At 56.6% G+C, this 13,098-nt stretch overlaps 1 protein-coding gene and 1 pseudogene across 1 annotated transcript; both read right to left on the bottom strand.

The window, feature by feature from the left end:
* Positions 1 to 2,858: 2,858 nt before the first annotated feature.
* LOC123398675 lies at positions 2,859 to 12,796 on the bottom strand. The gene is made up of 2 exons (XM_045093122.1): positions 12,443 to 12,796; positions 2,859 to 3,130 (listed from the first exon to the last, which is right to left on the bottom strand). Exons 1-2 carry the CDS (start codon positions 12,681 to 12,683, stop codon positions 2,976 to 2,978), a joined length of 396 nt encoding a protein of 131 aa, XP_044949057.1. The 5' UTR covers positions 12,684 to 12,796; the 3' UTR covers positions 2,859 to 2,975.
* Positions 3,137 to 5,404, bottom strand: LOC123398672 (annotated as a pseudogene).
* Positions 12,797 to 13,098: the final 302 nt, after the last annotated feature.

The following is a 13,098-nucleotide window of genomic DNA, read 5'->3' as shown; positions in this document are numbered from 1 at the left end:
TCATTTATCTATCAAAACCATACTTAAACCATACCCATTTAGTACCACTTTTAGCCCAACCAAAACCAAACCCATTATTTTTTCCACCCAAACCAATTTAAACACAAAATATAACCATGGGTTTAAACCCAGTACATAACCATGGGTTTGCTTTAATGTACATATGATTGCACAAATTGACATGTTAAGAAACAAATAAGATAAAAAAGGCATAAGTGCATCTACAACAGTTTAGAAACAAAGTAATCATTGAGATACAGTCAACACACAGTAAGAGGCAAAAAAAACATGCACATGACTGATAAGCTCACTAACAAGTGTATTGAAACCAAATTGCTTAACGAAAGCACAAGAAAACAATTCCGCTTTTCATATGATGCTTCCCCATAATACATAATTACATAGTGCATTACAACATGCACGCGGATCAAAGATACTCGTTATCGGTCGTAGTTGATTATTGCATATAACCAATGCCTAAAAACCGGTTTGGACCCATAGTTTATAACCGCTAATAACCAAACCATTTAAACCCATAACCAATTATACCCAAACTGGTTTCTCCACATACCCAAACTAAAACCAAACTACAAAAATCTCAGCCCAATAAAACATAAACCAATCAAACCCAAAGTAAGAACCAACTGTTACACCTAGTTTTTTAATAACCATTCTCACGTTTACATATGATGGCTCGGAGAAAAGAAAACACTGCCTCGGTAGTCCTGAACGACAATGCCACCCCAGCTCTGTCCAGAATCAGGTGAGAACCCATAGGTCTCTTTTTCCCTTTCCCCATCCCGTGCCCCCTCCCGAGAGCGCCGGGGAGGAAACCCTAGCGCCCACCTCCTCTTTCCTCCCTGCGCCGCCCTCCCCTTGTCGCCGCCCTGGCGTGCTAGCGAGCAAGCCCGGTCAGTTCGGGCGACGACGGGGCCTCCTCCTTCCCCCGTCCGACGCTGGATGGCGCGGGCCGTCTGGGTCGGGCGACGGCACAACGCGAGCTCAGGGCGCGACGGCGGCAGCTGGCGGCGGGGGGCGTGGGTTGCATACGACGGTGTGGAGTGGCTGATGCGGATGGGGGGGCGTGCCCTGATCTCGACGGCGGCGGGCTTGGGTTCGGTCCAGATCTAGCACGACTCGGTGTGTGGGGCTTGGGCCCTTGTGGTGTCGGGGCTCCGGCTCGCCGCAGGGGCTGGCTGGCTTCGGTATCTAGCTACGGTGGCCGGCCTCTGCTGCAGGGCTCCTTGGTGTTGGCTGGCCTGCCGCCCCCGGCCAGATCCGGCCCTCGGGGTGGGGGCGTCTGGAGATGGCAGGTGCCGCGGGCTTCAGCTCGCTGGTTCTTCTGGCCGGCGACGAGTTTTGTGGTGGCTTCTGCGTGGTCATGGCGTGATGGCTTCGTGATAGGCGTACGAGCTAGCGGAGGTGATGTGCGTGGAGTTGTGGTGTTGAACGGTGCTCCGGACGAAAGCTCGTCGGCTGATGGTGTCGGCGTCTTTGGATGTTGTCTCACCTCCTTGAAAGCATCGTCGAGGAGTTCTCTCCCTGCACACCCTTGAATCCAGTTCTTCGAGTGAAAACCTCAGATTAGGTTGGGTCGAACGATGGCGTCGGCATCATCGCTTCCTTCTTGGGGGCGTCGTCTTGAAGAGCTTTGGATCTCGTTTGCACGCTCCATGTGCTAGACGCTCGCGATGTTGTGGTCGACTAGTGCCCGTCCGGCAATATGGATGCTTTGCGCGGCTTCTTGTGTGGCAACGATCCGCTTCAAGCGGAGTAGGATTTGTTGTTGTGTTCTGGTAGTCGGCCTCATCCGGCATGTTCGAGGGGTCGTCGTGCCTCACTTGTCTTTTGAAGTCGGAGTTGTTTGAGGAGGAGCTTTGCTATGACGATGACGCGAAACGGATGGTCGGTTCTGTCAGTGGCTCGGCGTAGGTCCAACGCTTTTCTTATCCTACAATGCTTATCCACGGAGTGGCCGACGCGTGTGGTGGACTGTTTGGCGTTGACCGACATGGGCCTCTGCGCTCGTCTGCTGTGGAGGCTACATCGATGATGAAGTCGGAGTCGTCCCCGCGGAGGTGTCATGACGATGACGCCGGATTGCAACCTCGACGGCGTTCTTTTCCTTGCCGGCGTGTGTGCGTTCTTGTGTAGGTTGCCACGTCTCCCTGTGTGCCTTGTTTTGACACGCGTATTGTGACGGTTTTAGCTCGGTTTTTCGTTTATTGACCGGGCAACTCTCTTCGACCTTTTTGAATGAATCGGGTCTAAAAAACCGCATTTAAAAAAAAATCAAGTGAGAAGGTACCATCTGTATTTAATTTGACAGTGCCTGCAATGTGTAAATGGACACATTTGACCCTTTTATAAAACTTCAGCACAAAATGGACCGAATCTGATCTTTTTTCACAATTTGACCCTTTTGCAAGTCGCCTATGCTGGGAGACGACGCCCCAGTCCTAAATAACCCACAACTTTTTTTTGCCTGAAAACTTAGCATAGCTAGGGCAGAGGCAAAGTTAATAAACAAGCTTGTTAGGCCAGGACGGTTAGAACAAATCTATCATTAGAAAAAATAAACTAGTCGTCTAGCATTCGTTCTAGGAATAATTTAGCTACATACCCCTACGTGCCGTCTCCGTCAGTTATCATGCCAAATACAGCAAAAGGGAGACACGTTTGAGTTTAGCTTCTGCTGTGATATCATATAATTTGCAATCGATAAACATGTGTACTCTAACATAATAGCATATCCCTAATTTTCGCCCCCCTCGCGTGGCATATCATATATCAAAGAGGAGCTTTGCTGCACTACATACAATTTTAAATGTGAATCCACTGTGCACCTGAGCAGGATGTATAATACCACTTTTTTTAGAGGATTGTATAATACCACTTGGTTGTTCATACAAACACAGGAAAGTATATATATATATACCAGTAAAACTGAGACTGTAACCATTCCTAGGGCATATTCACTTGGATTTGTTTCGAAATCGTTGGCCCTTCTTGCCCCCTGAGTTATTACTTCCACCCCAAGCACTGCCCCAGAAAAACAGTGACATCCAGAACAGAACTGCAAAGAATATCCGTAAGGTATCCTGTAATCTTGACAACCTCTCTTGCCAATCTGCCCAAAAGAAAAAAAACAAGATCAATTACATGCAGACATGTCACAAGCATGCAACCATTATGTAGGACCGACAATTTTGAGGGGGAAACCGCCATACACAAGAAAACCATGAGCTAATTTGTAGAGAACGAAACCGCATGTTATGGCTCTCCGCCCCGCTCCCCGCTCCACCCGCCCCTAGCCTAGCTCCGCCCCGCATCCTCCCGCCGCCGTCGAGCTCCGCCGGCACCCTCCCTTCGCCATGGCCCTTTCCTGCTCCAGCGAGGCGAGCTCCTCCGGCCACGAGCGCCGCAGGCAGGAGACCTCGACGGCTCGTCCTCCGCGCGCTCCTACAGCGAGGTCGCCGCCTCCCCGAGCTCCCCGGCCCCAACGGCGCGCCAGCAGGCTACCACGCCGCCCCGCGCCAACCCACCCGCCCCCCTGCGGCTGGTGTACGCAGGGTGCCGGCCACGGCTCGCCTTGGGCCGCGTTTGGAGAGGCAGCAGGCGGAGCGCGCTGGAGCCGCGGCCGAGGTCGACCAGGAGTGGTTCGAGCTCCCTCGACGCTGGGACTGACGCCGCCGCCCTCGGCGCGCCGCTGAGCAGGGCCCCGCTCCGCCTTGTCCCCGCAGCCCTTCGGCCGAGGAGGCGGCGGGCCTCTGCTTCCGTTGCCTGGACTCGTGCCACAGGGTGCGCGACTGCACCAGAGACGTCCGCTGCCGCCGCTGCCTCGTGTCTGGCCACGAGTCTTGGGAGTGCCCAGACCGCCGCCGCACCAGCACTCGAGCCCACTCCCCGCACGCGGCCACGACGAGGACCGCGCCGCCGGTGACGCCGCGCCCCGTGGCGCTCCGCACACCAACGCTGCTGCCCCCCATGAAGGTCCCGGCATGCCTCGATGCCCCGTCCGCTCCGGTGCGGGTCATCCTCGCCTGCTCCGTCGAGATCGAGGAGACGGAGGGTGTCTTGCGCCGGGCCATGGTGGCCACCATCACTGGGACGCGGCCCGCCGTCTCCGCAGAGGAGGTGGCCGGGCTGCTGCACACCTCCCTCGCCCTGCACCCCGGCGACTTCTCCGTGCACCTCCACCACCCGGAGGACTTCCTCATCGTCCTCGCATCCCGCGAGCTCAAGGACCGCCTCGCCGGTGACCACTTCATCTCCGGCCCTCACTTCTCCCTCTCGCTGCGCCCATGGTGCAAGCTTGCGCACGCCAGCTCCGGCAGGTTGGACTACCGCGTCGAGCTCGAGCTCCGCAGGATCCCCGCCCATGCTTGGCACCTCTCCACGGCAGAGCACATCCTGGGCAGCAGCTGCTGGATCGAGAGGCTACACCCGAGCACGCGCTCCCGTGCCGACCTCGCCACGTTCCGGCTCTCCGCCCGCACCGCCGACCCGGCCCGCATCCACCGCCACACGACCTTGGAGATCGTCGAGTCGCACCCCTTGCGCCACCAGTCGGACGCCCCCACCATCACCACCCTCACGTACCCGGTGGTCATCACGCTCACCCATGCTGAGCTCGACGCCCCTGCGCCGAGAAGCCACGCCCCCGCGGCCGATCCCGACGACGGCCAGGACGGCGACCAGGAGCGCCGCGACGACGACCCTGCCAGGCGCGCCTGCCAACGCCGTCGTGGTCGCAAGAGACGCCGCACAGGCTGCACCCCTGCTGGTCGCGCCGACGACATGCAGATGGACGACCTCCCCTGGCCGCGCAACCTGCGCCCGCAGCGCGGTGACGGCATCGCCGGAGTTGCTGGCTGGTCTTCGACCTGCGAAGTCCGGCGTACAGTCACCCAGCCGGCGGCGCCCCTCCCGTTCCGCATCATCCGCCCTTGGCCTGGCCTACGCGAGGCCCGCGGTACCCGTCGACCTCGTCAGCCCCCTGGAAAAGTGCTCGACAAAGCAGTCAAACCTGTCCTGCCTCTGATCCCCAGGCCGACAGGTTCAGAAGCCGCAGAGGGGGCGCCCACACCTGTGGCTCTGGATCGCTCGCAGGCCCCCAACTTTGGCGCGGGCCCCAGCTCAGATTCGACCATGCGGCCGCCCGACGCGATCGTAGAGGGCATCGGGACACAGCTTCGCGCTGCACCAACCCCCTCTGCCCAACCGGATCTGCTACTTTTAGTGGGGTCCATATCTTTGGACGCAGCGATCCCTGCCGAGGCTGATCCCCGCACGGATGACGAGACCCTGGCCCGGTCGGTGGAGGGCGCGATGACAGCGGACCCTGCCAGTCCCGCCCCCACCTCCTCGCCAGACGCGGACGCGTCCACCACTGCCGCGGCTGATGCGGGTGCGCCCACCACCACCGCGGCTGCCCCACCCCCTGCTGACGCGCATGGCAGCCCCCCGGCTACCCCACCTCCTGCAGACGCGCCATGCAGTCCTCTGGCCTCCCCCGCGGGCCGTTTCGCTTCCCCGCCAATCACCATGCTGCGACCACACCATCGGCGCCCCACCGAGACATGGACACTGGGAGAGTTCCTCTCGGCCGCCACAAAGCACATCAGCGTTGTCCTCCCCACCCCAGGAAAGCGCCTGCGCCGGCCGGCACTGAACTTCTCTCCACGGCGGGGCCGATCTGCGTCCTCATCGGCCTCTAAGACCGCTGCCCCTCCCACAGCTGAGCGTCGGGCGCAGGTGCAGGTCCTCCGCACAATCGGCATCCTGGGCGTCAACCAGCAGATCACCGCTGCCGAGATGCGAGCCTACGACGGCATCTTCGTCGCGCCCATCCCCTGGTCCGTGCTCACCGCGATCGCAGCGCTGGTCGATCGCGAGCTGCCTCCCCCCCCCCCCTCCGGACCGGCGCCGACCGCGACCCCGGTGGACGGCGGCCCCATCGCGGTCTAATCGTTGGGTGCAGCTCCTGTCGAACATGTTCCCATGAATTACGACCTCAAACTTGTAATCTGGAACGCCCGCGGCTTGAACGCGCTTGCTCGCCGTTCGGCTATCCGCTCGCTGATCTGTACCACCGAGGCATCCATTGTTTGCATTCAAGAAACTAAGATGGAGTTCATTTGCTCGTCGATCGTCCTTGAGACGCTTGGCTCCGAGTTCGACGAATACGTCTATCTGCCGACAGTCGGCACCCGCGATGGCACACTCTTGGCTTGGAAGAGCCGGTTCGTCGCCCTCTCCAACCAGTCGCTCGCCACGAACACACTCTCAGCCCGAGTTGTCATGCCTGGCGCCCCCGCTTGGTGGCTTACCGTGGTATACGGGTCCCGGGCCGACGCGGCGAAGATCGCCTTCCTACAAGAGCTTCGCGACGTGCGAGCTGCCTGCCCTGGACCATGGATGCTCTGCGGGGACTTCAACTTGATCTACCGCGAGGAGGACAAGAACAACCGCAACCTCAACCGCCGCATGATGGGCAAGTTTCGCCGCCTGATCGACGACCTCGCGCTCAAGTATACCTCAACGGCCGCCGGTACACGTGGTCAAACGAGCAATCGCCGCCGACGCTCGTGCGCCTCGACCGCGTCCTGTGCACATCAGACTGGGAAGAGCTTCATGGGGAGTGCCACTTACGCTGCCTCGCATCGGTCGTCTCCGACCATAGCCCTCTGCTGCTGGACTGCTGCCCCTTGCCTCGCGCTCACCGACGTTTCCACTTCGAGCAGTTCTGGCTCCGCCTAGACGGCTTCCAGGACCTGGTGACCATGGCTTGGGGCTCCGTCACTCATTGCGATCCCTTCCAGCGCATGGTGCTACGCCTCCAGGCCACCGCCCGCGCGCTCAACAGCTGGAGCGCCCGCTCGGTTGGCGGTGTCCGCCTCAAGCTTGCTATCGCGCGGGAGCTGATCTTTCGTTTCGACAAGGCGCAAGAGGACCGGGCCCTCACCCCCGACGAGCGCTGGCTACGCTCCCAGGTGAAGGTCTCCTACCTCGGGCTTGCCTCGCTCGAGCGCACCATAGCCGGCCAGCGAGCGCGGATTACCTCGCTGAAGGACGGTGACGCCAACACCTCCTTCTTCCACCACCAGAGCACCTACCGTCGGCAGAAGAACAGAATCTACAACATCAGCATCGACGGGCACACGATATCTAGCCACGACGACATGGCGGACGCGGCCTTCGCACACTTTGATGGCCTACTTGGCATTGCCGTCGACCGCGAGTGCTCGCTCCAGCTTGACGAGCTCATTGAGCCCGCCGACGGCCTCCTCGCCCTCGAGGAGCCGTTCGCCGCCGAGGAAATCCGGCACGCTATTCAGCGACTCCCCGCGCATAAGGCGCCGGGCCCTGACGGCTTCACTGCAGAGTTCTTGCGCGCTTGCTGGCCCACGGTGCGGCAAGACCTGGTGGACGTCTTCCAGCAGCTTTACGACATGCGCGGCCGAGGCTTCGACCGCCTCAACCAGGCACTGCTCACCTTGCTCCCCAAGCGGGCCGACGCCGCCACCTTCGGGGATTACAGGCCGATCAGCCTCATCCATCTCGTCGCCAAGGTGTTCGCCAAAGTGCTCTCCCTCCGCCTCGGCCCTGAGCTGGATCGCCTCGTCAGCCCGAACCAAAACGCATTCATCCCTGGGCGCAGCCTCCACGACAATTTCGTCCTCGTCAGGCAATCGGCGCGGCTTCTCCACCAGCTCAAAGCCCCGCGCGCCCTCCTCAAGCTGGACCTGACCAAAGCATTTGACTCGATCTCCTGGCCCTTTGTCTTCGAGGTGTTGCACCGCTACGGTTTCGGCACCCGCTTCCGAGCTTGGCTGGCCATCTTGCTATCTTCGGCGAGCACCCAGGTGCTGCTCAATGGCGACCCGGGCCCCCCGATTTGCCATCGTCGAGGATTCCGGCAGGGCGACCCGCTGTCCCCGCAGCTCTTCGTGCTTGTCGTCGACGTGCTCGGCCGGCTCGTCAACCGGGCCACCTCGCTGGGTCTCCTGCAGCGACTACACCCGCGGCTTACGGTACAGGCAATCTCGCTGTACCCCGACGATGTCGTGCTGTTTTGCCATCCTTCGCCGGACGAGATCACCGCGGTCAAGGGCATCCTGCGCCTATTCGGCCGCGCCTCCGGACTTCACGTCAACTTCGCCAAGAGCACAGCGACACTCATTCGCTGTGACCAGGAGGCGGCAACCGCGGCAGTGCAGCTGCTCGGCTGTCCCATCGCCGAGCTCCCGATCACCTATTTGGGAATCCCTCTCACGATCCGGCGACCGACAGCGGCGCAGCTACAGCCCCTGGTAGACAAGGTGAGGGGCCAATTGCCGTCATGGAAGGCTTGGCTTATGAACAAGGTTGGGCGCCTCGCGATGGTGAAATTCGTCCTCTGCGCAGTCCCCATTCACCAGCTGCTTGTCTTTGCACTGCCCAAGAAGACCATCAAGCAACTAGAGAAGATCGAGCGTGGCTTCCTGTGGGCGGGCCGCGAGGCTGCCAATGGGGGTAACTGCCACGTGAACTGGCGGCGCACATGCCGCCCCATCGAGCTTGGAGGCCTTGGCATCCCAGACCTAGAGCGCACCGGGCTGGCTCTCCGCCTGCGGTGGCTCTGGCTCAGACACACCGACCGGAACAGAGCTTGGAGCGGGCTCAACCTGCAGTTCTCGGCGGACAAACGCGCCCTGTTCTTCGCCTGCACCACGATGTCCCTGGGGAACGGCCCTCTTCTGGGACGATCGTTGGATCGACGGCCGTTCTGTCGGCGAGATAGCTCCGCGGCTCCTCGCCTGCATCCCCGTGCGCAGGAGGAAGGCGCGGACAGTTGCGGAAGGGCTCAATGCCAACGCCTGGGCTCGCGACATCGAGGGCACTCTCGGTGTCCACGAGATTGGCCGGTACATCCGCCTCTGGAACATCATCGAGCACACCATCCTGCTCAACACGCCTGACCAGCTCTCCTGGAAGTGGACTACGAATGGCTCTTACTCCGCTAAGTCCTGCTACAAGATCACCTTCCAAGGATCCAACCCCAGCGCCTCCTGGAAGCTCATCTAGAAGAGTTGGGCTCCACCCCGAGTACGGTTCTTCCACTGGCTTGCCGACCAGGATCAATGCTGGACCTCCGACCGCCTAGCTCGCCGAGGGCTGCAGCACCACAACCCTTGCATCTTGTGCTGCCAGGACCCCGAGACTATGGATCACTTGCTCCTCCGCTGCCCCTTCTCCAGGCAGGTCTGGCAAAGCATCATCGCCTGGCTCCGCTTGCCCTGCGCCGCCCCCAGCAACGAGACTTCCCTTCTCGCCTGGTGGCATCGCGCCAAGCGGAGCATGCCGCACCCCATGCGCAAAGGCTTCGCCTTCGTGACCCTGCTGACCCCGTGGATGATATGGAAACACCGTAACGGTTGTGTGTTTGAGGGCACTAAACCCTCATTGAACGACCTGGTCGTGAAGATCAAGGAAGAGGCGTCCCTCTGGACCAAGGCAGGAGCGGCCGGTCTCCGCATCATCTACCCAAAGACCTGGGATGTACACTAGTCATAGGCTTTTCAATTCCCAGCATTGCCCCTCCTAGGAGGATTGTAATATAAACTCTTCCTTTTCAATACAAAGAAACGCACGTATCTCACTGCGTTTTCTCAAAAAAAAAATTGTAGAGAACTGATGGATCCTCACTTCATAAGAACATATGTACAGAAGCCATTCCATTGCTCTGCTGGCTGAAGGCTCAAACAATATTAACTCTTAACGTTGACCATGACAATCTAGATTGACTGTTCCAGTCCAGAGCCCCAGATGCAAGAAGTATTGATGAACTTCAGTAACCAACTAAGCTACTTTAATTTCTGATTGGATGTATCTGTTTCTCAAAATAACCTATTGCTGACATGCTTCGAAGAAAACCTGTGGATCTTGTTGATGAAAGACGCTCCAGGTGTTCTCAAAACACCACGGAATCCAGCACAAAGACTAAGGAAGAGAGACACCATGTGAATATGCGGTGGGCACCACTTGGCAATAGTGGTAAGCTATATCAAAAGCAAAGAATATGCGGTGGGCATTGTTCTTCTATATGTATGGTATACCATTAAATGTTGCAAACTCTAGGCAATTTGAGACTGCAACTGAAGCCTCTTGTCAATGAGGTTCAGGGTACAAGCCCTAGGCCAGTGAGCTACAAATGTTTGCAAAGTGTATTGTTAGACTTTGTGCTTCATGATCTGGCTGTGAGGTTAGACCATGTTTGAGTTTGTGTGTCACCTAGTAAAGTCTTTGTATTTGTTCAATAGTAATTGCAGCAACCTATTTAGATCCACACAAAGAAAAGGAACCGGTTAGAACAACAAACATTGAATGACTTGTTGTGAGTAGGTTTGAAAAGAGTTGTGAGAAGGTGGGCGGCGAAAGCTATGACCCATTGGTCATTGAGGATTTTGATTGGGACTATACATGGGTTGACCCAAAAATTCCACTACATTGTGGTGCTTCATAGTGTCCTGGGGACATTACAGCTATGTTTGGTTTTGGCCCAAGTTTGCCCTACCAGCCAAATATTTGGCCAAGCTTTTGCTTTGCCATGAGTTGGCCAACATTGGCAAGAAAAATGCACTAGAGTTGGCTAAGAGACATTAGCTTGACCAAAAAAAAATTAGCAACCATAAAAATTAGTCACCTGTTTGTGCGTTGCACCATTGCCAACATCATATAGAGCTCTCTTGTTCAGTGGGCCAATCTTCAGGCTGTCGCACCTACCATGGATCAGGAGCCCATTCCATGGTGGATTGCTGTGAGGGACGTCCCACGGCAGGAAGAGACTGGACTGCATGTGTGTCTTCGTGGTTTGGGCTATCTGGCGTGAAAGGAATGTTCGCGTCTTCTCCAATAAAATCACGCCAATTCTGCAGGCCGTCAATCAGCTGAAGGCTGATGCTGGTGTTCAGGAAGCTTTAGGTCCCCTAAGGGTGTGTTTGGTTCCAGTCACGGGCTGGAATGGCATGGGTCGGACCCGTCCCTGGGCCTCGTTCCTATGTTTGGTAAGTAACTGGAACAAGAACCACCTCGTCCTCCCCAAGAGAATATTCGACCTATATCCGGAACCTGCCGATACCTCCAAATCGGAAGAACCACGCGAAGCGGCTCGCGCTTACACCTCGTCTCCCTCGGCGGGTCGCTTATCTCCTTCTCTTGTCTCTCTCTCACACACACATCCAGTAGGCACAGGAAGGCGCTGCCGGAAGGAGGCGAGCAGCAGCAGGAATCGGCAGGCAGCGGCGCAGGAAGGTGGCCAGCAGCAGCAGGAATCGGCAGGAGGTGGCGCCAGAAGGAGGCGAGCAGCAGCAGGAATCGGCAGGCGACGGTGCCAGAAGGAGGCGAGCAGCAGCAGGAATCGGCAGGCGGCGGCGCTGGACGGGGCGAGCGGTGACAGGCACCAACAGGCGAGCGGCGGCAGATCACGCCATGAGCCGCAAGATTGGCTCGCCCATGCCCAGCCAGGAGATCTGATCTTCCATGCGCAGTTCGAGCATTTCCTTTCTTTTTGTTCTCTCAGATCGGAAAGGCAGGGCGGCAGGACAGCAAACCAGCAGCAGATAGCGGCGTGATAGCAAGCCAGCAGCGGCAAGCAGCGTTGTGGATTTTTAGTTTAGCACTCCAATCCAACTTGTTCGTTGTAAATTTGTTTGTCACATAGTAGAGAACTAATACTAGTAGTTTATTTTCCGAATGAAAACGAGAGTTTAATTGACAGGCAATAGGTAAGTTGGATCAAATTCATTCAATTTATCACAGAAACCAAACACTGAAATAGAACCGTTCCATTCCATCTAATTACACTTTACCAAAAGTAGGAACAGAACCGACCCATTCCGGTGGAATGTAACCATGACATTCCATTCCACTTGGTTCCTGAACCAAGCACACCCTAAGAATACCATTTTACCCTTTAAAACAGGGCACTCGGTTTTTAAGGCAGTAATGGAAGAGTAGGTTGGACCGTTGGAGTATGATAAAGCTTATCCATTGGATTGACATAGAAGAACTCCTAGGTTACAAGTCATCTTATATCTTAACTAAACAAACTAGTATAATTTCGTCTGAGCCAAGATGAATCCCATAGAACAGGAATTCGCACCCACAGAAAAATAACACCTCACATATGGAAACATTTATGGAATATACTATTTTTTGGTAAGATATGGTCAAGCTCCGCCCCTCATTCGCCCAGGGGTATTATCTTGGCAGAAATTTGGAAGGTGCTTTTCCAATCCCCCCAAATGCCAATTTTAAGTTTGTGAGAGAAGGCTATCAAGGGCTCCCGAAATGACCAGCAACAATAAACTGAAAATCAACCCTCCTCTAGAGCCTGTAATCCCTAACTACAACTGATTGGATAGTAAGCAAACGGAGAGGGGCGAGGCAGTGGCGCTACCTTGAGGAGATGGAGGCGGTGGGTCGGAGGAGGGCGGCAAGGGTCCGGCAGCGCTTCGGCAGCGGAGGCTGAGCCAAGAACGGCAGACACGGTCCAAGGCGAAAGTAGAAACCGGGCCTGCTGCTGGTGGTAGTGGCTTGAAGCGGAGGCGGGAGGGACAGACTGGTGGGAGGGCGGAGGAGGTGCCGGTGGAGGTGGAGAAGGGGAGTGGTAGGAGACGAGGGGAGCTCGTCGTCGCCATCGGTGAGAGGTGGTATGTTGCTAGGTTGGAGTAGGAGGCAGCCAGGGAGGGAAAGGAGGGGCAGCACGGCTGAACGTACCTTCTTGTGTGGTGCGCCCGCTGTTCCCCATTCCGGCTCTATCATAGTCGAAAGTTCCTGAAAAGGTTATCCAAAATAACTACTCCCTTCACCCACGTATATATATATATGGCCTAATACGTATTTTAAGGTTGCTATTGATTATTGGTAAATATATATAAGATATATGATATAAAATTAATATCATTAGAAACTCCCTTCTCTCACGATTTTTACTCTAACATGTGATCAAACTTAAACTCGAAAATCGTATTAGGCCTTGTGTATACGGATAGAGAGACTAAGAACTTTGTTTCAAGTCAAATCTTTTTAAGTTCATCACTTTTGCAGAAAATA

The sequence above is a fragment of the Hordeum vulgare genome, chromosome 5H, assembly GCF_904849725.1.
Source record: "Hordeum vulgare subsp. vulgare chromosome 5H, MorexV3_pseudomolecules_assembly, whole genome shotgun sequence".
Lineage (NCBI taxonomy): Eukaryota > Viridiplantae > Streptophyta > Magnoliopsida > Poales > Poaceae > Hordeum > Hordeum vulgare.
This window is presented reverse-complemented; position numbering and strand designations above follow the sequence as displayed.